General features: G+C 41.5%; 1 protein-coding gene across 2 annotated transcripts in view; it reads left to right on the plus strand.

The window, feature by feature from the left end:
- ATRN (attractin) overlaps nt 1–26,915 on the plus strand; it is a 151,183-nt gene that overhangs the window by 112,548 nt on the left and 11,720 nt on the right. The window contains exons 25-27 of one of the 2 annotated variants that reach the window (XM_044263364.1): nt 9,949–10,010; nt 21,801–21,879; nt 26,247–26,354. In XM_044263364.1, coding sequence (XP_044119299.1) covers nt 9,949–10,010; nt 21,801–21,879; nt 26,247–26,354 — 249 coding nt within the window. Of the gene's footprint in view, nt 1–9,948; nt 10,011–10,630; nt 10,984–21,800; nt 21,880–26,246; nt 26,355–26,915 lie in introns of those variants that run through there. The other variant, XM_044263365.1, reaches the window with a different exon arrangement.

The following is a 26,915-nucleotide window of genomic DNA, read 5'->3' on the forward strand; positions in this document are numbered from 1 at the left end:
CTGGGTGTTTCATCTGCTGGTTTATGTAAGAGGCTAGTGTTCCTAAGCAAAGGCAACACAGAATTTGTATTGAGAACTGAGCCTTCATTTAGACTTTAGAGTTATGTTTATGGGTGCTAACAGGATTGCTCTCCTAAGCAAAGGAAGTATGAAACTTTTATTGACTCAGAGATACTTTTTTTGGTAACTGCATTACTGAGATACAATCCACATACCGTACAGTTCACCCATTTAAAGCACACAATTTAGTAGTTTTTAGTATATTCAGAGTTGTGTAACCGTGACCACAATCAATTTTAGAGTATTTTCATCATCCCAAAAAGAAATCTTGTACTCACTAGCAGTCACTGCCCATTCCTTCCTCCCTCTAGACCCTGGCAACCTCCAGCCTGCTTTTTAGCGCTATAGAATTTGCTTATTCTGGCATTTCATATTAATTGCATTACATAACATATGGTCCTTTGTGACTGGCTTCTTTCACTTAGCATAATGTTTTCAAGATTCATCCATATTTAGTATGTTTGAATTCTTAACTCCTTCCTCTTAGAGATTGAGTGATATTTTATTGTCTGGGTATACCACATTTTGTTTATTCATTCATCTGGTGATGGATACTTGGGTTGTTTTCACTCTTCGGCTGTTATGAACAATGTCAGGTACACTTTTAATGTTTGTATGTATTGTGTAATGATGATGATGATATATGTTTACACCTGGTGTTAGGGATCTGTGCCATCAGAGTTTTAAAGAATCATAAAGCTATGAAATACATTTAGAACTAAACTACTCAAAGTATAAATCTTTCTTTGTTTTAGAGTGGCATTTGAGGTTCTCGTACTACCTTGTGGTTTTCATTAGGATCATTGTTTATTATTCCTTCTTGAAAGCCTCTTCTCTTCCACTTTTCACCCATGGCTTTGGCTGTTTCTTCTTAATTCTTCAGTACCACTGCTCACTTGAATTTCCTCTGGATCCTATCTCACTGGACAGTCTCATCCATACCGTCTGTGAATACCACCTGTGCTGGGACGGGTAAATCTCCCATCTCTAGCAGATCTCTCCCCTGTGATCTCCATAGCTGGGAGGCTTCCTTTAACATCTCCTCGCGCAGCAAACTCTGTGGCCCTGAGCAGCAGCCTTGAGTGGACAGGAGGGGCTGTCTGATGCTGGGTGGCAGGCTGTGCCCCCCTGCTCCTGGAAGTCCTGGGCAGAGAGTGGAGTGTCCCATGCTGCCTGAGTCTGAGTGAGGAAGGGCAGTAGCAGAGCTGAGTCTCAGGAGAGTGAGGTTGGGGAGTAGGGGTGTTCGAGGTGGGAAACCAGCATATGCAGTCACCTTCAAGAACTACTGGGAGTTTCACAGAGGTGAAGTGGCAGCGCTGGACACCTAGGCGAAGGCTGTTGGGAAGAGACTGGAGGTTTCGGCCAAGGGCTTGGAACTATAGCCTGAAAACCACAGGGAACTGTTGAAATGTTTTAAGCCAAGAAGCGATGAAGATCGGTGTTTTCAAAAGATCCTTCTGGCAGCAGTTTGGAGAATGGATTGGAAGGAGCTGGACCTGAGTTGGGGAGTCCAGGTAGAATTCTTGTTTAGAAACCCAGGAGAGGGGTCCATCAAGTGACCCTCAGGCACATTCCATAGCAACTTGCTTTCCTCATCTGTGCCTCCACAGCTGGCGTTTCACCCAACAAAGATTTCCTTAAGGGCAAGGACAGTGTCTTAGATTTCTGTGTCCTCAATGTCATAGCATAGAGCTGATCAGCAGTAGACACGTCACAAATGAGCACTAGATGGATGAGTAGTTGTAAGTATGGGAGCTTTGGGGTTGGTATTAGAACTTTGTTCTGGTTTTTTTTGCAACTTTTGCATCTTTTCTAAAGGTGCTGACAGCTTTTTCTGATCTTGACAGAATGACTGCCTACCAGGGGCAGGAATTCGTCATCCCACTTGGCATAGTCTGATATTAGAAGATTGAATTGTTCTAGCATGGTTTCAGAAGAGTTGAGAGGTAGAAGGAAAGAAAGGGATGAGGGGGCACCTGGGTGGCTCAGTGGGTTAGGCCGCTGCCTTCGGCTCAGGTCATGATCTCGGGGTCCTGGGATCGAGTCCCGCATCAGGCTCTCTGCTCAGCGGGGAGCCTGCTTCCCTCTCTCTCTGCCTGCCTCTCCATCTACTTGTGATTTCTCTCTGTCAAATAAATACATAAAATCTTTAAAAAAAAAAAAAAAAAAAGAAAGGGATGAGGACACAAGCATCCTAATTTTATAAAGAGGTAGTTAAGAGGTACTGCATAGATTGAAATATTTAAGAATGAAATGATAGGAAACCTGGGATTTGCTTCAAAATAATATGGTTGTGGGGAAAGTGGGGAAGCATATGGATGAAACAAGTCTGGCCTTGAGCTGGTAATTATTACACATGGTCAATGAGCACATTGGGTTCATGATACTGTTCTCTCTACTTTTTTAAAAAGTTTTTAATTTTCTGTAATAAAAAAATTTTTAAAAGATAATACAGGTAATAGAAAACAATATTAAAGCCCCACTTTATTATTTAACCTCCTGAAGGTAGCCTCAGCTAGGCCTGTGGCCTAGACTGGTTGGGACCATCGTAGGCCAACTGCGATGTATCTGGAACTGGCCTTCTGTTTCACTTTGCAGGAAGGGCACAGCATTTTACTAGGGTTTTACCAGTCATTGACTGCTGTTGGACAGTCTCTAGGACAGTCAAGAGTCAGGGACAAAACCTGGTCTAACACACCTCCCCCTGTGAAATGGCAAAGGGAGCAAGCAGGGGTGCATCAGAGGCCTGAGGGCTCCTCCCCATGGGCTGTGTGCCTTGCAGGGGGCCTCGCCACATTGTCTCTTGCTCCTGCGGCTGCCTGTGGCTAACAGGCACATCCCTTCCCTGTATCCAGCGGTGTTCTAGCCATTGCCTGTCTCTACTGGCATCCTTCCCAACACCATCACCCTCAGAATAATGCCACAGAAAGGAAGAGAGGCACTAAAAACAATGATGTAACTTGACTGGAAGGGCAGGTGGGGATGGTGGCCTCAGTCACCTTCCGTTAGAGCAGGAAGTCAGTAAGTGATGCCTAACATGGTTAAGTCAAGAAATAGCAAATAAAATAAAACTTATTAGTGATAAAAAAAAAAAGGTAACCCTAAAAGAACAAAAAAGAAACCTAAAAAAAGGCGGAGGCCAAAGAGAGAAACCTTAAGGAGAGGATTAAGGAACGATTGCTTTGCGTGATTAGCTGTGGTCTTTGTAGATAGTCCAACCAAGTGTATGCAGTTCTTAATGATTTTTAAATTATTAATGATCATGGTAAGATGGAATAGGAATTCTAGAGAGTGGTGAAAGGGATGGCTACAAGGACACATGGGGAAGCAAGCACAGAGCAGTATTGAGGTGGGAGGTTGGGCGTGCACAGAGGGTGAGTGTTAGCTTGGTGTCAGGAATGAGTGGAATTAACTAGCCTTGAGGCTCTGACCAGAGCCTGTGTATACAGTTTCTCTGCCAGCACAAACCAGCATTAGATGGGTAATGTGTGCGGCTGGGTGATGGGCATTGGGATCCAGTCCAGGGCCTGTGGTCTCAACAGAGAGCTCCACATAGAACTTCGGTTTGTTTTTGTTTTGTTTTAAAGAATATTATTTTGGTTTGGTTTTTGTTTGTTTGTGTTAGTGTTCTTTTATTCTTTATTCTTTTAAAAAAAAAATTCCAATATAGTTAACATGCAGTCTTAATATTAGTTCCAGGTGTACAATTCCAAACATCACCCTGTGCTCATCACAAGTACACTCCCTAATCCCTGTCACCTCTTTCCTCCATCCCCCCATCCCTCTCCCCTCTGGTAACCATCAGTTAAGAATCTGGTTTTTGCGGGGCACCTGGGTGACTCAGTTGGTTAAGTGTCTGCCTTTGGCTCAGGTCATGATCCCAGAGTACTGGGATCGAACCCCATATTGGGCTCCCTGCTCAGCAGGAAGCCTGCTTCTCTCTCTCTCCAGCTCCCCTGGATTTGTGTTCCCTCTGTCTCTCTCTGTCATAAATAAATAAAATCTTCAATAAATAAATAAATAAATAAATAAAAATAAAGCCTCACCTTGTTAGGTCAGTCCCCCTCCCCCAAGAATCTGTTTTTTGGTTTGTCTCCTTTTTTTCTTTCTTTTGTTTCTTAATTTCCACATATGAGAGAAATCATATGGTATTTGTCTTTCTCTGACTGACTTATTTCACTTAGCATTATACCTTCTAGATCTGTCTGTGTGGTTGCAAATGGCAAGATTTCATACAAGGAAGTTTTTGGGGGTCACAGCAAAACTCAAGGAGGCAGCGGCAGTAGACCCAAGTTAAGGTGGTCACAGAGTCTTCCATCTTTGACACAGCTGAGGCCTGAGTGGAAAGCTCTTTGTAGACAGGCCTGAGTTCTTATGGGAGGAATCATGTCTCTCCTGGCTTCCAGCCTTGCAGGCCAGAGCTATGGTCAAGTTTGGTGTGGTGAAGCCAGAAGCCTAGAGGCAGCCAAGGCTTCGGGTCCTGAAGTGAGATCGTCTGCGTCTGCAGAGCCTCATCTCTCAGGGAGAGTCAAAGAGCAGAGGGGCCCTGGTCTGGACAGGCTCCCAGACCAGGCAGAGTTGAGCCCTGATGAAGCTGTTGGCCTCGGGAGCAGCCCCAAGGAGTCTGTCAGGTACACACAGACCTTGGGTTTTCTCAGAGCCTAACAGGTTCTGCCACAAGCTGGCCATCTTTGCTTCTCAGGGGAGCCAGCCGTCCTTTCCTGTCCTCTTCCTGTGTAATAATAGTGAAGACCATTCTTGGTGGGAAAGATAAAGGCAAACTAGAGGTCCTTCCCTCTCTCATTTCAAACCTTCTGTATTAAACAGTGGTCTTTCCCTATCAGTTCAGCATCATTTATCCATTGCTCACTGGTTTCCAAATACCTATTTTGTGGATTGCACAAATGTTAAAAATGTTAGAAATACAATATTAGAAATACAGATGTTAGAAAAAGAAATTGTTCTGTGATAGTTGAATATAAGAAATGTCTTAATTTTTTTTTTTTTAAAGAGTACTCTTCCTACTATAGTTGATAAGAAATTCATTCTTAGAGAACCCCTTCCCCTTCTCAGGAACTGTAGAAACCTCAGGGCTTGCCTGAGCCCAGAGATCTAGGGAAGGCCTCTGGCTTTCATTCATTTGACTGCTGCTCCAGGTACCCTGGTTTATGGCCATGAGGTTTGTTTGAAGGCAGCTGTCCCCATTCCCATTGGTCATTTGGACACAGAATAACCAGTGAGGCCAGAGAGCCTCCCTAGGCCTACCATGCAGTCCTCCCATATTCCTTGGCACTTTCAAAACTCTAGAACATCTTCTCCATTCCCTCCATTTCCCAAGGTTTGGGCCACGCCTCTCTGTTTGTTTCAAAGCACTACCCTCTCTTTCTCTACCCTGATCTCCCCCCCATCCCCATGACACCACCCTGCAAGATCCAGGTTAATTTCTTTGGGAACCAAACCTTCCAAGTAAAAATAACACTGGTATCAGAATCACCTGGGGAGTTTAAAGCTTTAGGAGCAGGAATAGACCCCAGGATTTGCCCTTTCTTGTAAGCTCTCCAGAGTTTGAGAACCATGGCCTAGTTCTTGGAATACGATGGTGTTATTTGCTCTTTGGAGGTAGGTGTATCAGCCTCTGTGGAAGGTAAGGAATTGCCTTTCCATTCTTTCTCCCACAACAATTAGAAAGTCAGAAATTGATACCTTTGCAGACAGAAGAGCATAGAAGTCTTTTTTTTTTTTTCCAGGACATCTCTTCATACATAGCCATAATATAAGGTGGAATATGACTGTCCCATGCCCTGAGAGGGAAGTGGGTCAGGAACTGGGAGTATAGAGAAGAGAGAGCCAATTCCCAGCAACTGAATGAGGAAGGGATTTGGGCTGGGCAGCAAGAGGCGGGCGGGGGGTGGCCGCTGAAGATGGGTGGACAGGGCACTCTGGTGATGGAAGGACCAAGTGCAGTAGTAGAGCAACCTGAAAACACTTGTTTAGCTGAAGCACAGAATTAGTGCTTGGGAAATGCAGACCCACCATATCCTATCCTCAGTCCTGGGGCTGACTGGGCTTCTGAGTTGTTTCTCACATATATTTAGCACACCCAGAGGGTCTCTGGGCAAGCACGCTTTATTTATTTATTTGTGGCTCAAGGTATGTTTAATGTAACAATGATTATAGTAGAAGAAGAAAAAAAGTCCAGAGTAAATTAAATATTCAAAGTTAGATCAAGTTGTTTGTGGCACAGGTATATCTTGACATAAAAATATATTCATGATTTTTTTCTGAATAAAAAAAAGAAAAGAAGATATGAATCTGTATGATCACATTTCTGAAAAAAATCTGAGAAGGATTTCAGTGAAATAGTAAAATGTTAATAAGTATTTCTCAGAAGCTTCCTAAGGTTCATTTTTGTTTTCCTTCCTCTTTGTCATCCCTGCTTTTAGATTATTCTGTAATGATATATGTATTGTAGTCTTTCATAATAGAAGTAAATAGAATATAATGGGCCTGGTGGGCTCAATACTATAAATGAGGCATGATCATGGCCACGTGTATCCTACAGAGTCTATTTCTCAGTGCAGAGAAATTGTGCACATACTTTGTAGGGGTAGCTATAGGACACTGAAAAAAAAAGCGGGGACTAGTCAAGTTAAATATAAGAACAACTGAATTCAACCCATATCTATCTAAATTCAGCTTTTTTAACATCAAAGTTATTCAATGGCATAAAGTCAAGTAGCCTGTTAAAGCCTTACTAGAAAAAAAAAAAAAAAACACTATATCTTTCCCCTCCCTTTCCCTATTTCCAGGCAAGCACACTTTAATCAAACTTATTGCTGAAAGTAAGGCAGCAGCAGGTTGTAGAAATGTAAGGGAACATAAATTCTAGGCTTGCTGCAGTGTGGGGAGTGATATCTGCTGTCTGGAAAGGGAGAAGAATGACACTGTGAGTTTTATTTATAAATTGTAATGACATTTTCTAATTGGCAATAAATATATCTTACTATAAGAAGTCCCCAGTATCTTCAGTGTCAGAAAAGTCACAGACACTGCAGTGTCTGTTTCAATGTTTGTTTTATAATCATAAAAGAAAGGGCTGATTAAAATTTATTGTCTTGAAAAATGAAAATTAAAAGCACAAAAAACGTTTATTTTAATTTTACAGTTAAGAAAATTTAAGTTAATTGGTTGCAACCATGAGCCGATTCTTAGAAGAAAGAAAACTCAGGGGTGCCTGGGTGGCTCAGTGGGTTAAAGCCTCTGCCTTCGGCTCAGGTCGTGATCCCGGGGTCCTGGGATCGAGCCCCGCGTCAGGCTCTCTGCTCAGCGAGGAGCCAGTTCCCTTCCTCTCTCTCTCCGCCCGCCTCTCTGCCTACTTGTGATCTCTGCCTCGACTTGGACTCGGATCATGATCCCAGGGTCCTAGGATAGCCCCCAATTCCCACATCAGACTCCCTGCTCAGTAGGGAGCCTGCTTCTCCCTTTCCCTCTGCCTGCCACTCCCCTTGCTTGTGCGCTCTCTCTCTCTCTCTCTGTGTCAAATGAATAAATCAAATCTTAAAAAAAAAGAAAGAAGTTCTCAGTTTGGACAGTAAAGCTCACCAGCCTGTCAATCAAGGATTAACCACTGACGTGGTGGGTGGAGTGTTGAACAAGACTAGATGTTTCTAAGTGGTCAGTCTTTTCATAAACATTTTTCTGTTAGGCCTTTTGCTTCCCTACAAAACCTTGTAACTGTGGAGACTTGGATGAATAGCATTTAACAAAAGAGATCCCCTTTTGGAGTAATGTGAATCTTGGATAGCAGCCACCCTGGCAGCCAGTTTATATTGGTTCATTGTGGTTTTGAATTAGACGTGAACATGGTGTGGCCCTGCGTCAGCAAGAAGTCAGGCTTGTGGTGGTGATCCCAGCCCTGCAGAGTGTTACGCGGCACAGGGTGCACAGACCCCTGGGAGTCCTCAGAGGGCGCTGTTAGCTTCCATACATCCCGGCACCCGACACTGAGGAAAAGCATCTCAGAGCTGTTGAAGTCTAAACACTGAGGACACGCTGACAGTTTAAAAGATTAAAATCTATAAACAGATGTGGATGGACTAGAACTTGTTTCCTTCTCGCTCTTTATGTGTTGTAACCTGGAATCTTCATGCCTCAAGATGGAATAACCTTGTTTAAATCATTGTCCTTCTCCAGTACTAAAAAGCTCTATGCAAGGATGGTGGCCGTCTTCTCAGGGGGTCTTCTTATTTGTGACTAGTTACTGTAGAAAATTAAGGAAAAGGAAAGAATGTGGGTTTCTTTTTATGTATGGCATAAAGTCTGTGTATCTTTGTATTTCTGATTATAAATGGTTGCTAGAGAGACACAGAGACTGCAAATTCTGTACCCCATAATGTCTTATGACCTGAATAGGTAGCATTGGGACTTTATTTATGGAATGTCAAAAAGAAAATAAGGCCATCAAAAAAGGCAAACACTGGAAACCTCTTGCTGCCTCTTTGAGTCTCTCCATAAGAAGAACACGAAGCATTGAATTGTCCCAGTGCTGGGGCCTGGGTCTAGCACTTTCTTGCATTACGGTAGGATGGGAGCCGCTGTCTGATCAAGCGCTGTCTGATCAAGATAGGGAGTTGTGGGGGCGCCTGGGTGGCTCAGTGGGTTAAGCCGCTGCCTTCGGCTCAGGTCATGATCTCAGGGTCCTGGGATCGAGTCCCGCATCGGGCTCTCTGCTCAGCAGGGAGCCTGCTTCCCTCTCTCTCTCTCTCTGCCTGCCTCTCTGTCTACTGTGGTCTCTCTCTGTCAAATAAATAAAGAAAATCTTTTAAAAAAAAAAAAAGATAGGGAGTTGTGTGAGATTGGAAAAAGAAGCTGCTAATCATTTACTTCTCTGATTTTTGTCATACTTACTGTCTGTACTGGAGCAATTATCACCTTATTCAATAATTGCTTTATTTATGGTACTGTTGTCCCTCCAAGGAGGGCTATGTTCCCTTTAAAAAAGCAGGGAATATGCCATAACATCTGGCTAGTACTATGAGTATTATAGATTATAATAAAAAGGACACAGATATCCTACTTAGTAATAAATCCTGACATGTTCATTTTTTTTTCATGTTCTGATATCTCTGAAATTGTGATGCATCTTATAGTCAGTGGTTTTTAAAGTATTTTGCCATAGTGTAATGGGCAGCATTTTTTCTTGGTAATGTACAAAATAATGCCTGTTCCACTCAGTGGTATCTTAGATGAGCTCCATAAGGGACTTTTTATATTCTTGGTATAAAAACTATTAACCATATGATAAAATTACCTAGGTTCCAACTGGTGTTATATTGACTGTCAGATGATACTCAATGTATTAAATTTTGAGATATGGTTTTTAAAAAAAAGAGTGTTTCCTGAAGTGAGTATTCACTGAGCACGTAAGTATCAAAGGGATGAAGGTCACAGATGAGGCTCCCCAACTCCAGGTAGGTCCCAGAACTCCAACTTGAAGCAGACAGGGAGAGCATTTTGTCCAGGGCAAGGCCGAGTTGGCCTTGCCTTGGCCTACCAAGGAGGTAGCAAGCCAACTGGCTTGCCTGGCATTGGGGTTTTCACGGAGGGCATCTGAGGCGTCTTCAGGGTCACACTAAAAGAACTTAGATCTGATATCAAGAACAGAGGGGTAGGCACTCTAGGAATTTGCGTGGAAGCCTCACTATATTACATTGGGGTTGGTGGTTAAGCCAGAAAAGAAACTAAAGGGATGAGCCACTTTCCCTTAAGAAAAACAATTTCGTTAATTTCTCCTTGAACATTTCATGTGTGTCTCTTGAACCAAAAGGCCAAGTTTGCCAGCGCTCCTGTGTAGCCTCCCTCCTCACACTACCTGTTTCTCCCTCACAGATCGCCTTCTCCCAGCACAGCAATTTTATGGACCTGGTACAGTTCTTCGTGACTTTCTTCAGGTAATTTCCCTTCTACAAACCTTATCTTCTCTTTTGATTCAGGTACTTAATCCCATTAATTATCCACTCCTAGAAGATAATCGAGTAATCCTGTGTTGGCACAAGAGATCAAACTAACTTCCTAGACCTTTCTGAAAAGTTATGAGTCAGTCGCAATCCTGTAAATCCATCCTAACCTGATAAATGAAAACATTTGCTTTGTACGTTCTGATCTTGGGGGGCCGTTTTTCACGTACTCTCTACTAAAATGTAGCTATTTTGGTTCTTCATATGGGGAGAATTCGGGGTTGAAACAATAATTAATAATGATTACTGATATGTGCTACAGATAACACTTCCTCTTAATCAGGGATGATCCCGGTGATTATCCAGAGTTTGAAAGATTAAAGTGGCTTGTAAGGCTCTTGGGATTCTTTTATTTTTACACTTTTTTCAAGCTTAATTTTATTTTTATGAAAATACTACAGACACATAATTGAAAAAGACATGTGCTCCAGTGCTCATAAGAGAAAGTAGAAGCATCCCTCCCCGCACCTTCCCACCCTTCACTTCCCCCCAAGTTTAAATTATTGTAGCTATTTTTCACATCTCTGTGCTTGCACTGTTTCTTGATTTTTCAGTTTCTCTTCGGATGTCCCACTTGTAGATGAAGATATTTATCTCATGTAACCTCACCCGCAACTGCCCATGCACCACCAGTGCAAACAGAAATCCCTTCCTTCCCCCTCATGTCATGTAGTTACATCACGGTGCTTGCCTAACTTAGTGCTCCCTGTTTATGTTGTTATAACTGTAAAACCGTTCACAGCAAGCTGAACTGTGGTTGTACTTCCCCATTGTTTGGTTGGAGCAATCACTCTCACTCTAATTTTGTTTTTTTAATTGTTTGGTTTTCTAAGAGGCTACCCCTGATTTTTCCCTGTACTCTGACAGAATTGAATAAAATCTGTCTGTGGTCAAACACAAGCAGGCACTTCCTGTTTTCGTTTCTCTTGGAGATGTCTGTGTCTAGAACCCTCCAGCCTACCACTCCCAGGTGCACTAGTTTGTGAGGCCTGCGGCAGGATTGTTATCTTGGGAATTTCTCTTGCCTTCCTCTAATATTGAAATATAAGATATTAAATAGAAGATCTTGTGTCTTCATCTCCCTGTTTATTTTCTCTTTTTAAGGACTCCAGGACTTTTCTGAGAAACGGGGTAGGGGAGGTAAATTTTCTGCAACCTCTGTCTGAAAATGTTTTGATTTTTACCTTCCCATTTGATCAAAAAGTTGCATACAGAATTCTAGGCTGGAAATCGTTTTCCATTAGAATTGAGATGGCATTATGCTGTTCCTTCTAGCTTCTAGTATTAATATTGAGAAGGACCAATATATAAAGGCAGTTATTGCCTTTATAATTCCTACTCCTTGTATGAGATCTGTTTCTCTCTTTAAAAAATTATATTAAAGCTTACAATAAAATTAAAGAGACACATATAAAATGTGTCTGGCTCAGTGAGTTAATCACACATTGAACGTGCACTTTATAAGCTCCCCTATGTTTCATCAGTCACGACACCCTTCTGTCCCCAAAGTAACTATTTAACTTCTAAAACCATATATTGGATTTGCCCATTTAAAAAATTTACATAGTATCACTGCAGAACTTTTAAACCAGTTTGAATGAGCAAGAAGAATTAAAAACTTATTGGATACAGTTGAAGTTGTACTTAGAGGGTATGGCTTTAAATCTGTGGTTCTTAACCGTAGCAGCACAGTAGAAAGCTTTTGATGCCCATGCCACATCCCGGACCAGTCACATCAGAATCTCTGCAGATGGGACTCGAGCATTTGAAACCTCTGCAGGTGACTGTGATATGCAGCTAAGGTCAAGAATCACTGCTTTAGGGGCGCCTGGGTGGCTCAGTGGATTGAGCCACTGCCTTCGGCTCGGGTCATGATCTCAGTGTCCTGGGATCGAGCCCCACATCGGGCTCTTTGCTTGGCGGGAGCCTGCTTCTCTCTCTCTCTCTGCCTGACTCTCCAGCCTGCTTGTGATCTCTCTCTCTGTCAAATAAATAAATAAAATCTTAAAAAAAAAAAAAAAAGAATCACTGCTTTATAAAAGCAAAATTGGAAAAGAAAAAATAAAAACACATTTCTCAATAAGTCAGAAAAAAGAACTACCAAAAAAGTCTAAGAAAAGAGAGGGAAGCCATATACATAGAGTGAAATTAATCAATTAATCATATAGGGGAAGAAGTACAGTAGAGAGAATTAAAAGAACAACAAAGTTGGATCTTTGAAAAGAATAAGAGTAATATTGATAAACCCTGGCAAGACTGACCAAGGAAAAAAGAGAGAAGGTATAAATAATACCAGAAATGTAAAAGAAGGCATTACTCCAAATCCTGCAGATAACTTTTTCCTCCATAAGAGTATTTTATGAGCAGTATTCTGCAAATAAATTTGAAAATGGGACAGATGGAATGGACAATTAGAAAAACAAAGAATATATACTACTTACTGATGCAGAATAGGAACATGAACATTGAATAGGGCTATATCTGTTTAAAAACAATACATAACTTAAAATTTTCCCACAAAGATTACTCTAGGCCCAGGTGGCTTCATTGGTAACTTACAACCTTTTAAGAAAGAAATAACATCCTTAGTAACAACATCTTCTAGAGAACAGAAAAAAATACATCCCAGTATATTTTAATGAGCTTAGTACAACCTGACAAGAATTTACAAGTCTCCCTCATGAATGAAGAAGCAAAACTCCACCAGTAATTTAAAAAGCCAACAATATCATGACTCAGTTGGGTTCATTCCAGGAATTGCAAAGTTGATTTAGCATCAGAAAATTGATCTGAATTGCATAATAAGAGAAGAGAATAATATGATCATCTTAAGCAGTGAAGAAAAGCATTTGATAAAATTTGATCTCTCTGGGCGCCTGGGTGGCTCAGTGGGTTAAAGCCTCTGCCTTCGGCTCAGGTCATGATCCCAGGGTCCTGGGATGGAGCCCCGCATCTGGCTCTCTGCTCGGCAGGGAGCCTGCTTCCCCTTCTCTCTCTGCCTGCCTCTCTGCCTACTTGTGATCTCTGTCTGTGAAATAAATAAATAAAATCTTTTAAAAAAAATTTGATCTCTCATTCATTAAAAAACTCCTAGGAAACTCAGAATAGAAAGAAACTTCTGATAAAAGAAAAATCTGATAAAGGACCAATATATAAAGCCAACAGCAAACCACTTTCTTAATGGTGAAATTGAGTTTAAGAACAAGCAAAGATTATATCAGGGGCTCCTAGCTGGCTCAGTCACTTGAGCCTGTGACTCTTGATATCAAGGTCATGACTGGAAGCCCCACGGGGCATGGAACCCACTTAAAAAAAAAAGAAAAAAAAAAAGATTCTATCAGTCGCTTCATTCAACATTGTGACAAAGGTTCTAGCCAATATAGTAAGATAAGAAAAATTACATAAGAATTAGAAAAGAAAAAAAAAATCACCTTAAAATATGATTGTATTTATAGAAATTCAAAAGAATGCAGAAAAAAAAACATTAGAATTGGTAGGTGAATTCAGCAAAGTTGCTAGATACAAGGGCAATATTAAAAAATTAGTTCTATGTCATTCAGAGACATACATCTTTTGCAGCTCTTATTGGTAAAGGCAGATGATGGCATGAAAAACCATATAATTAATTGTATTCCCATAGTGAGCTATTAGGTGCCTCCCCCTTTTGACCATGAAAGAAATCCCTTCCTGAGTGATGCTGGGGAGCAGATGGCCTCTCTTCGAGAGATTCAGCCATGTCCTGATGGGCCCATTTCTGCCTGCTGTGAACTGTAGCCTTTAGTTTCTGGATGATGATGACATCTCCACCAGGAAGTAACTGTTGCGTCCCTCCAGTCTTGCAGAGAGAGAAAATCTGATAAAAGCATTCAGTGTTTCAGGGCGGGGCGGGGGGGTGGGGGGGTGGGGTGGATCGATTACATTTCTATACTTCACTAACAAAAATTAAATTGACATGTTTCCGTTACTTTAGTAAGTAAAATTATTCAAAATTACAGCATAACAGATCAAGAAAGAATTACCAAGAAAAAATGGAGAGGGTGGGAAGACAGTCTACTGCCCCCTCCCCCGACAGTAAACACTTTGTCAAGCTACAAGTGATCCTTGTGGCACTGGGCACAAAATCAGATTAACCAGTAGAATATGTACATAACCAAGGAAACAGATAAAGTTTAAAGGTCTCAGATTTGTTTGAAGTGACGAAAAACTAAATAGAATTAAAAGTAGACAGTTATAAACAAGAAGCTAGAAGATCAGTATAGACTTAAAATGAATCTAGTCACATGTAGCTCGTGAGCACTTGAAATGTAACTAGTGTGACCGAGAAACTGAATTTTTCGTTTTATCTAATTTTAACTAATTTCAAACATTTAAATATATTTAATTTAAATATAAATTTAAAAACTACTTGATTCAGTTACCAGAGAACTTGTGTGTTTAGAACAACCTGGATATGTGAATCTGCTTTTTCAAATGTGAATTTTATGAAATTTAAATACAGATCAGTTATTTTCTGATAAAAACTTAGTGTTCACATTGAGATGTGCTTATTAGTATAAAACGCACACTGGATTTTGAAGACTTAGTAGAATATTAGAACATAAGATACCTCAATTTCTATATTGGTCACATCTTCAAATGATGTTTTAGCAATCTTGGGTTAAATAAAACTAATTTTATTAAAATTAATTTCACCCGTGTGTGTTTTCTTTTTATTGTGGCTACTAGAACTTCTAAAATTACATGCGTGGCTAACATTAAATTTCTGTTGAACAACAGTGACCTAGATAAAGGGAAAATTTTGTAGGGGCGACATAAACAGATATGATAAAATAATGCTAAATTAATCCCAAGTATTTGAAAACAAAATAGTAAGTCCTCATTCAGACTTTTTAAGGTAGAAAATCAGCATAAAGCTAATTCTTTTACTATAAATTTAAAAAGTTGTTTATGTTCATAGTAAAACTTCAGACAACATAAAAACTAAAACTCAAACTTCCCCTAATCCTACTCTTTAAATATTACCACTGTTAATATTTTAATGTTTGTGTTTCCAGAGTTTTTTCTGTGTGTATATGCACTGTGCATGAAGTTGTGGTTTTTCTGATTCTTGGGTTTATAAAATGGGTTTCCTCCTTACATGTTGTTCTAGAACTTGTTTTTTCACTCAGTGTTCTACGGTTAACTTTTCCCATGTGCGGTTTCACTCCATTTTTAAACAGCTTTTTCCATAATAGGAGTACCATATTTTATTTAACCATTCCTCTTTTGACTGACTCTTAGATTGTTCTCAGTTTTTGTTACGTATGCTTTTACATTTAAATGCAAAAACACTGCCGTGGCCTCTCAGAACAGTTGCGTCAATTTATACTCCTACAGCAGGAATATAATTTCTTTTATTGTTTCTGCCTGTTGCTCTTATTAGTTCTTAGCAACAGTAGATATTGTCATTATTTTTCATTTCGTCAGTCTGGGAGGTATCACTGGTATCTTAAATTTGGATTTCTTTAATTATGACTGATACTTGCTAATGTCTTTCAGTTCCTGTTTTGAATGATTGGTCCCTATCCTTTGTTTATATTTCTCTTGGGATATTTGCCTTTTTCTTGCTGAAACTTAGGACTTTGTTTCATTTTGCAACTATTAACAGGTGTGTGTGTTCCCTTGTTTGTCTTGGGCCCCATTTATGGTATTGAACCCTGCATCCTGCTCCCTACGCAGCAGAGAGCCTGCTTCTCCCTCTACCTCTGCCTGCTGCTCTTGCCTACTTGTGCTCTTTATCTCTATATTCCTGTCAAATAAAGAAATAAAATCTTTAAAAAAAAAAATTGAGGGGGAGGGCGCCTGTGTGGCTCAGGGGATTAAAGCCTCTGCCTTCGGCTCAGGCATGATCTCAGGGTTCTGGAATCAAGCCCCTCATCGGGCTCTCTGCTCAGCAGGGAGCCTGCTCCTCCCCCTCCTCACCTGCCGCTCTGACTGCTTGTGCTCTGTCTTTCTCTCTCACTGTCAAATAAACAAGTAAAATCTTAAAAAAAAAAAAAAAAAATTAGGAGCTCTATACCAGGAACTCGGGGAAAAAGAGCAAACATACATTTTTTTAATTATACCACACTCATCCTTCAGGTCCTGGCCCAGTGTTCCTTCCTCCAAGACCACATCCCAGAACCCCAAACTAAATGGTCTTCTTTTGTTCCCTCCCAGAGAACCGTATTAGTTTTCATCATGGTACTTCCCACAGTTTTTTGCTTGCTTCTTATCTGTGCTCACAGTTAGACTCAAAGCTTAAGAGAACAGGTGCACTGTCTCTTTCAGGCACACACTCACACACATATACACACACACACACCTCTCCAGCCCCTAGCACACAGTCACGTGTAAATACATGTATGTAAACTAGAGCTTCAGGAGAAGTGCTGAGTCTCAAGGAACCGGAGGCACCAGCCTCTCTGAGGGAAAGAAGTTGGTGGAGCCCGTTGATGGCGTGCTCTCAAGGGCGTGTAGAGGCCACATGCTAATTCGGTAGCTCATGAGCAGGTCTTATGTATATTCTTGGAACATGCATACAGATTGAGGTGACCCTGCTGCCAGGTACCAGCCCAGTAAAGAGTCGTCCCTTCTGGTGGAAGACTGTAAAACCATCAGAATTGGCTGGGACCGTGGAATCTTGTGTAGCAAACAAGGACAAATGGCGCTCTTGTCATTTCTTCTTTTGAAGGTGGAACCTTTGGACAAGAATCCAGTGCTCCCCACCCCCGCAGTTTGTTTAAGAACTCAGAATGATAATGATCTTTTAACCTAGAAAAGAGTCCTTTTTATGAACACGAGGAATGAAATATTTTCCCTAAGCAAGTTAACCAGGTCCCAAAGGATCTAAGTGACAATAAGGGGAGAAGAAAGATATCCAGGGAATCCTAAGCAGCACTCTGAAGAACAGCTCAGATAACACAGAAAAGAGAATGGGGGGTGGGAGGGGGCAGGGCACTCAGGGATTCAAGTGAGAAAATCATTGTGAGGGAAGTTAGTAAGAATACTTCAAGACTCGGGCTCAGTGAAGTAAACTCTAGATTCTGACAAATCCATTAAGCCCTCTTTGTATCTTAATGAGATGCTACTTGAGACTCCAGTGTGAATGAAGAGGGAAATAATAAGACCCCACTGCTTGCTTGCCGTGAGAATCCGATGAAGTCATGTATGTGAAAGGGCTTTGTATCTGGGAGCATGGTGCCAGGGTGGTTAGGACAACTGGTAGTAGTAAGAGGGACCAACACTCTGTGGACATCTTTGTGGCTGGGGTCACAGATGCCTTAGAGGCCAATGTCTGATTGAGGATAAAAAAGGAGAAATAGGTGATGTCACTTCACTTGGCCCAAAAGAGGGCATGTAATGGGAATTTCAGTTAGAGGCCAGATACAATGTTCTTGTAAAACTTAATTTCCTGAGCTTCTGCTAGACCCTTGCCACACTGACAACAGACATTCTGTCAAGTCCATTTCACATTCCAGAAGATAGACGTGAGTGTGGGTTCCTGCCTCTTTGGATCTAATGCTGACCAGAATGGTGAAATGCAAGTCACAGCAGCTCAGTAAGAAGCAGTGTGTCTCTGTGTTTAAGCTGCGTTAGAGGTCAAGGCCAGGCCAAGAAAATGCATACGTAGTTTTAGAAAAGCCAGATTTGTGAGAGCAGGAAATAACCATTAGTTAATAGTCTTGCCCTCTGGAGAGAATGTTCAGGATACTCTCAAAAATATCATTCTAGGGGCGCCTGGGTGGGTCAGTGGGTTAAAGCCTCACCTTCAGCTCAGGTCATGATCCCAAGGTCTTGGGATCGAGCCCTGCATCAGGCTCTTTGCTCAGCGGGGAGCCTGCTTCCTCTTCTATCTCTCTCTGCCTGACTCTCTGCTACCTGTGATCTCTGTCTGCCAAATAAGTAAATAAAATCTTAAAAAAAAAAAAAATCATTCTAACTGCACAATGAGTTAAGCTGGTGAGAAACAGAGGTCCCAAACACTGAGTGCTCACACAAATTATGAGTTTGCAAACGACATAGACTAAAGGTAGAAAGAGAAACTTAGAATCAAGGCATGAATTTTTTTGAGAATAGACTCAGGGAAGTATAAGCCTTTGAAAGCAAGAACAGGTTTAAGACAAAAAGGGGAAATGTTTCTTGTTTTCTCCTTGGGTAAAGAGCTGACAGGAAGTGAGAGACCCTTCGCCTGGAGCTAGTGTCCTAGTTTTGAAAGAGAAATGCATGTCTTTGATGATCTCTGAATGACATTGGCAAAATGTTAGTAATTGCCAAGGCTAAGTGATGGACATAGGAATTCATTAGATCATTTCCTCTACTTGAGTGTATGTTTGAAAATTTTTCATGGTTTAATGTTTCTTTAAATTTCATTTACATGGGAAAATCTAGAAAACAGTTGACAAGAGGGACTGCAGTAGGGTGAACACTGAGTTACAGCACTACCTATACCCAAACTGTGGTAGGAAGGAAAGAAGGGAGGTAAATCAGGGAGTGCCACCTTTTTTGAAATAACTAGAATGTTCTTTGTTGTTGTATTACCCTAGGAGAAATCTCATACACATAACAGCTTTGAAGAATAATCACTGTGTGTTAGTATGCTGTTTGTGTCGCTTCTTAGAAAAGCTGGAGGACACCTGGGTGACTCAGTGGGTTAAGCCTCTGCCTTTGGCTCAGGTCATGATCTTAGGGTCCTGGGATCGAGCCCCGCATCAGGCTGTCTGGTCAGCAGGGAGCCTGCTCCCCGCCCCCCACCGCCTGCCTCTCTGCGTACTTGTGATCTCTCTCTCTATCAAATAAATAAATAAAATCTTTTTTAAAAAGCTGGAATCAGTAGAAGAAACTGGGGTGCTGTTGTTTTTAACAAGTCTGTGTTCAAGATGGAAGCCCCTAGGCCAGGAGGTGGTGGAGGGGAAGAGGACACAGACCTGAGCTGTACTGTCTTACACCTCTGGATTGAGGGTAGTCTAGGAGAAGCCTCTGAGTGGCACTAAGGTGCTCGCCTCCGAGGACAGTCCTGTGTTCAACTATATTGGTGGCATCTTGACCAACTTGGAAGCTATTCCCATTCCCTCCTTGCCCCTCCATGTGGATTTGCTGCCTCCTTGTGTTCTTTCAGAATAAAAATAACAAAAAAGTAGGAAACCAAGAAAGACAGATTACTCTTCTCAGACTCCTTTACTGCTTCTTCCTGTTCTCCCCAACTTCTCCTGGGTGAGGTGTGCCCCCCAGAACATTCTTCTATATTTGTAATTCACTCCCTGGGTGACCGCATCCAGATTTATTACTTCAAATACACCACTGCCCCTCGAACATCACAGGTTTTTTTCTGCAGGTCCGCTTACACATAGATTTTCAATAAATACAGTACAGTAAATGTACTTTCTTTTCCTTATGATTCCCCCTTTTCTTAAGATTTATTTATTTATTTGCACGAGAGCACAAGCAGGAGGGGCAGAGAGAGAGAATTTCAAGCAGACTCGGCACTGAGATCGTGACCTGAGCTGAAACCAGAAGTCAGATGCTTGACCAAGTGGGCCACCCACGCACTGCTTTATGATTTTCTTACTAACGTTTGCTTTTCTCTACCTTTGCTTTATTGTAAGAATACAGCCTATAATACATATAACATATAAAATATGAGTTAATCAGCTGTTTATATTGTCAGTAAGGCTTCCTGTCAACAGTGGACTACTAATAGTTAAGTTTTAGGGGAGTCAGAAGTTATACGTGATTTTCTACTGTGCGGAGGGTCAGCACCCCTAACCCTCCCGTTGTCCAAGGGTTAACTGGGTATGCTTATGACTCCCAAACGCCACCTCCAAGCCCGACTTGGCACCCAGCCTCCAGGCTCATGTGTCTGTCCAGGACCTCTCCCTTTGGCGCTTAGGTGGAGAGCTCAGAATTCGGCGTGTCTCACACTGTCTGCTGTCCTGCACCGGCTCCACCCAGAGCCTTTCTTGTCTAGGTTGATGGCAGGTTCCTCGGGCCAGAACTTCTCTGTTCCATCCCCTCCCTCCAGCACATCAGGAAATTCTATGGTCTCAGCCTTCACATGATGTCCAGATTCCCAAGTGCTTGAGCCACATCACATCTCCTAGACTACTGGTCTCCCTGTTCCTGCCATTGCTACCCTAAAAGTCTCTTCAGCATCGGTTAAATTATGTTACTTCTCTGCTTCAGTACTAAGTTAGCTCCTCATCTCAGTCAGTAAAATCCAGTACCCTTAGCGTGCCTGCAGGCCTCCCAAGGTCTACTGCTGCTTACCCCTCTGCCTTTCCCTGTGACCCATCTGCCCCCCAACTCCAGCCATGCCAGCCTCCTGAGGTTCCTCCTTGCCTCTGGCTGTGCACAGCCACGCCCATTCCCCAGGTGTGTGTCTGTAGACCACCCCTGACCCACCTCCTACACCCCCTCCAAGTGTTGCGCAGATGTCACCTTCTCGAGAAATAAGACTCACCCACTCTGACCGTTCTGCTTTAAAGTGATAGTGGCACTCCCGGACCCCCTTTTCCTTACCATCCTTTTATTTCCGTGGCATTTACTACCTTCTGACTTGCTCTATAAGTTGCTTGTTTATTTTGTTTATTTTTTACCTCCACCTGATGGAATGTCAACTCCATGAAAATAGCGGTCTTTTGTCCAGTTCATCGGTGTATTTTATGGGCCTAGAACAGGACCTGCCTCAATAAAGTATTGATTAAAAGGAAAATTGAGACCATCAGGGAGGCACAAGGACCAGGAGAGTCAGGACAGCCGAGAGGCCCAGTAAGACAGGAACCAGGAGGCTCTCCCTCGAGTGATGACCCTGGCAAGCCCCTTCTCTTTCATGTCAGGGAATTCACTGGAGCTGTCTTTCCCTCATTCATGTCGGGGCAGCGGGGGGCTGTGGGATCCTTGAGAGGGTGGGAGTTCAGTCATCCTTACACCTCAGCGTGCCCCCTGCAGCCAGCTTGAGGGCCTACCTCCAGCCAGCAGCTGGGTGTACTGGGGCTGCAGTTCTGGAAGCAGACCTGTGCTGCAAATGCCTTGTGTCTGCAGGTAACAGAAGTCTGTCATTCTGTCTGCTGTCGAGGTTGCTTTTCAAACCATCCACACCTGGTTTACAGATGAGAGAACATTAAAGCATTTAGTTATAAGACCAGTGGCGAGTTATTCTCTCCTAATACTTTTAAGAAAGTTATTTGGCTTGAGGTCGATCATTTTATTTTATAAAAATTATATGAATTTATTTTATAAAACTATGATTGAATATATATTATTATATATACATTTATTTCTTCTTGTGTTTTCCTCTCCCGTATGAAAAACTGGTTGTTACGTTTATCACGAACTTTTCTCATTTTTTTAGTTTTATCAGTAAAGGTTTGCTAAGTCAATTAAATAGCATGTGTGTCATTCATTATTATTATCCTAGGTTTTATTTTTCTTCTTTGGGATAAGCCTTGAGGGGCCATTCTGATAAAAGGCCCAGTGGGCGGTTGGAGCTCTTAGCCAGTGCCTTTGGGGATGTAGTCCGGAAGCTCAGCTCTTCACAGCCTTCTCCCACTTGCTTCCCGTGAGCTGGGACATGGCTGTGATGAGTCGTGAAAAAAGTGCTCGGAGTCGGGCTTTGGGGTGACCCTTCCTGCCTGGCCGAGGCGTGGGTGGGTGATAGTGCTGATTCTGGGGGCTGGGATAATAACTCAGTACTTTCCTTTCTCACAGTTGTTTCCTCTCTTTGCTCCTGGTGGCTGCTGTGGTTTGGAAGATCAAACAAAGTTGCTGGGCCTCCAGGCGGAGAGAGGTAAGCCTCAGGGGATGAAGGTTCACGAATGCCTGTGAGAGCTTCTTCCTTTCTGTTTCTCTAAAGCAAGTCAGTTTTAGTGATTTAGTGATAAATGATAGACATATCACAGGGAGACTTGGGCTGCCCTGTCTGCAGAATGTGGTCTGTAGATCTTGATTAGTGTATATAAAGTAAAATTAGTTCTGCACCACATGCCTTTAACTTTCTAAAAGGAATCTTTAGTATTTTTAGTCTTTAGTATTGACTTAACAGCTGCTGATTCTACTCATTCTACGAGCAGTCTGTCCTTAACTCAGGCAGGAGATCTGGGGGCTCAGTAGTAGGGCTTTTCATGAGAAGGAGGGTAAAATCAACCAGCTAAGCATCTCAGAAATGTCTCATCACTCAAAGATAAATCAGTGTCTAGTTAAGTTTTTGCTTGAATTTCATTTTTTTAATGAGTCTTGATATATATCCAGAACTCTGTTCTAAAAGTAATATCGAAATGCAGTAAGATGAAACCAGAGAGGGACACAAACCATAAGAAACTCTTAATCTCAGGAAACAAACTGAGGGTTGCTGGAGGGGGGAGGGGTGGAAGGATGGGGTGACTGGTTGATGAACCTCGAGGACAGTACGTGTTGTGGTGAGCACTGTGGATTGTATAAGACTGATGAATCACAGACCTGTACCCCTGAAACTAATAATACATTATATGTTAATAAAAAACAATATTAAGTCTCACAAATATTTACAATTGTGACCAATCAAATAAATAAACTTGGTTAAAAGTGACAGCATAAACTCTTCGTTTATCGCACCTTTCACCGATGTTATGACTCTGCCTTCTAGCAGTCCTGTCTCCTATTGCATTGTTGATAATGGAAGGGCACTGAGGTCTAGGCTGACCACACTCCTTGGTCTTCTGTATCTATTCATGCCCTTTTCTATATAAAAATCGATCTACAGGGGTGCCTGGGTGGCTCAGTGGGCTAAGCCGCTGCCTTCGGCTCAGGTCATGATCTCAGGGTCTTGGGATCGAGTCCCGCATTGGGCTCTTTGCTCAGCAGGGAGCCTGCTTCCTCCTCTCTCTGCCTGCCTCTCTGCCTACTTGTAATCTCTCTCTGTCAAATAAATAAATAAAATCTTTAAAAAAAAAAATCGATCTACAGACAAGATTTAGAAGAGAACGGAAATATCCCAAGTTGAAACTCAGAGGCCCGCAGAACATTAATGTCTGTAATGAGGGCCTCCTCCTGGGGGCCGTGACCCCTTTTCTGACCCACATAAAGGTGATGTTAGCATAGAGGTAATGTTGCATCCTTTTTATTATCATTCTTAAAATTCAGTGGGTAACATATTCAGAGGAATTTTTTTTAATAGCCTCATTACTAATACATTTTAAAACCCAATGAATTGTACCATTTTTTAAAACTGTACGGTGTTCTTTAAAAAAAAAGAAATACATGTTATCCAAACAGAGTAAGAAAGAAGTGGGAATCCTCAATAAACCAGTAGCCAGAGAAGGAATTAAAAAGGTGTCAGAATATTACTCTCTCCATGAAGGGCATTACCCTAGGAGTTTCCATTTGAGATGAGCTTATGGAAATAATAATAATGGCCTATTTCTCCTTGAGTGTTTAGGAGAATTATTTCCAAAATACCTAAACTGTTCCAGATAAAGGGAAAAGATGGAAAACTTAAAGAGTCCTCATTCATTGTATGCATAGAAACTTCGAAACCGAAACAAAGGCCAGTCACGCAGTGACTGTATGTGGAACAGTCTAATTTACCAGTGTAATAAAAGGATCATTTGCTCCCAGAAACCCTGTCAGAATACCTTATATCAGTGGGTAAAAATAGTACCTAAATTTTTAGTAGTGGCCAAGTAATCACTTAGTCATTTATTGAAATTCAACACTGGTTTCTGCTTTAAAAACTAAACTCTTAGTAAACTCAAAAATAATACCTCCTTTTAACACTATAAAGAATATCCCGATCACTCAAGATATAAAAATACTAGAGGTCGTACCAACAAAATCTAGACAAGTTTGTCTTAAGAAGAGCTAGCATTTGAGCATTTCTAAATTCCAGGCACTGTTCTAAGAGGTTTTATATAGATTAACTGATTAACTCTTCATAACAAGCTTGTGAAATACTGACCCTGTTTCACAGATGAGGAAACTGAGGCTCGGGGAGGCAGAAAAGTAAATTACTCTGTGCCTCATGCACAGTTACTATGAGACCAAACTGGGCTTTAAACTTGGGACTTCAATCCTCACAGGCCACTTGCCTAGTCCTATAGGCCCCATTGTCACTTAATTCTGTTCTGGACATTCTAAGCTGTGCACTCTGAGAAAGAGAAATAAATTTTATTATTATTAGAAAGGGGACAAAGTTACTATTTTCAGATAAGATGATAGAAGCACAGTAGAGTAGCGATTTGCCTGCATAAAAAGTAATAAAGTATATCAAGAATAAATCAGTGAAGACAAACAGCCTACTAGAAAATGTTTGCAACATACTTGAAAGAAAATATGGAGAGGATGAACACCTTGTAGAAAAAGGTTTTTAAAAAGTATGCTTGTGACTCTAAATAAAATTTTAAAAAGATATTTCACCATTCTGTAGGAATGATGAATGTCTGATGAAGAAGAGGTTTTCTTTTCTTCAGCCACACCAGAGAACATGCTTTATCAAGGAGGAAGGAAGAATTAGAAGATTCCTACTTTGCAGGGTTAGGATAGGCTTTATTTAGGTTCCATAAGAATAATAGTTTCTTCAGCATATTATTTTTTTTAAACATTTTGTTTATTTATTTGATAGAGATCACAAGTAGCAGAGAGGCAGGCAGAGAGAAGAAGGGAAGCAGGCTCCCTGGTGAGCAGAGAGCCCGATGCGGGGCTCGATCCCAGGACCCCGGGATCACGACCTGAGCCAAAGGCAGAGGCCTTAACCCACTGAACCACCCAGGCTCCCCCAGCGTATTATTTTTTAAATCATTTAAATTTCTTTAGAAGTCCCAGATTAAACTTCTTTAAGAATTCCCCCACCCCTAAAAAAGTATGCTTATGACAACAGTGTTTATCAACAAACTAACTAAGCTTTCACCCTTGCCATTTAAAATTTCTCTGTAACTGTGAACCCGGCTGTTGAGAATATATTTCGGCATTTCCCCAGCTTCAGTCATGGCTTATCCCTCTCGGATTTGTAGAAGAAATGACTTACTGGGATTTATTACAGAAGTCCTAACAGTTGACACTCCTGAAGTGCTCACTAGACGCCTACACACATTACCTCCTGCACTCTTCCCAAAGGAACTTCCAAACCGGAGGAGCGTGGGTGCTCTGTCCTGCTGTGACTCCAGCTCCGGGAATAGCGCAGAACCCAAAGTAGGGCTGCCACTTGTATTTGTTGAGGAAGTGGACCAACAGCTTGACGAGATGTAGAATGTTAGTGTTGTAAGAAAATGTTTAAGATAAAAATATCCTGGGACGCCTGGGTGGCGCAGTTGGTTGGACGACTGCCTTCGGCTCAGGGCGTGATCCTGGAGTCCCGGGATCGAGTCCCACATCGGGCTCCCAGCTCCATGGGGAGTCTGCTTCGCTCTCTGACCTTCTCCTCGCTCATGCTCTCTCTCACTGTCTCTCTCTCTCAAATAAATAAATAAAATCTTTAAAAAAAAAAAAAAAGATAAAAATATCCTTCTAAAACAGAGCCCTGATCTATCCAGACTAAGATTCTGTCTCCTACCATAGTTCCAGGTGGGTGGTTTGAAGTCAGGCCTGGTTGTCTTCCATGGCATGACCGACCTCCAGGCTTCAATGATGTGCCCAGAGTGCTAATACCCTCAATGATACATGATTGATATATATTGATCCCACCATGTGCAAGGCGCTGGGCTGAGTTTTGGAGTGTTAACTGTGCCAGACTTCACATGTTTTTGTTTTCAACTTATACCACCCCTGGGAACAGAGAGCTCTTTCCATTCCTATCTGTGGTCTCAGTACAAGTTTCAGTAGGAAGGAAGAAAGCCTGGCTTTAGTAATGAAAACACAAGGAGACAGGGCTTACGTCATTTATTTCATGTACTTAGCAAGCAGGCACCACAACACTCTGTCCATTAGTACTTATCCTGTATCTCTAACCAGTAAGGACTTTTTTCTTTAATATACGATAATAGTACTGTCATCACATTCAACAAAATTTAGCAAATCCTGATGATACCTGGTCTGTGTCCAGTTTTATCCAGCTGTCTAAAAAATATCATTTTGGACTTGATTTGTTTGAAGCGGGAAGGATGAGGTACTTTTAATATGTGCATCCCTTATTAAATTCCCCTCAGCACTCGGTCTGCTAACACTTGCCACAATATTACTTCGTAGCAACTTCTAAGAGAGATGCAGCAGATGGCCAGTCGCCCCTTTGCCTCCGTAAACGTTGCCTTGGAAACAGATGAAGAGCCTCCTGATCTTATTGGGGGGAGTATAAAGGTGAGAACATGATTCAAAAGTCCCGAAAACTTGCAGAGAACAAGAGCCTTATTCTATTGCCTCGTAATGATATGTTCCTCTCTTTCTCTCTCTTTAGCCATCAGACAGCACGCTGATGTTGTCAGATACTCTTTTGCTTTCATTTTTCAGTCTTTCATTCATGTTGTTAAGCATTCTCATGGTCAAAGAATTTGAAAATATAAATGGTTTGTCTCAAATTCTTATTAAGTATTCTGTGACATAATAATTTAAAATTTATATTGGAAAAGAGCTAAATTGCAACATTGCTTTTTATAAGGAATTTAGGGAATTTTCTTAAAGGGGCAAAAATTATGAGTCACTATGCATTCCATGGAATATAAATATTTCTGACTCCTCCAAAAGGAAATGAGGAAGAAAGTGAGAAAAGTTTCTCTTTTGGCAAAATGATGAAATATTTCAGATAATCTGGGGAAACAACTATAGATCCTGAATTTTAAAATATTTATTAAAGCATTACTGAGCTCAGAGAAAGTAGGTGAAATTCCCAGGGAATACTCTTGTCCCTCCCTGCAAAAAAGA

The sequence above is a fragment of the Neovison vison genome, chromosome 8 (assembly GCF_020171115.1).
Source record: "Neovison vison isolate M4711 chromosome 8, ASM_NN_V1, whole genome shotgun sequence".
In the NCBI taxonomy this organism is placed as follows: Eukaryota; Metazoa; Chordata; class Mammalia; order Carnivora; family Mustelidae; genus Neogale; species Neogale vison.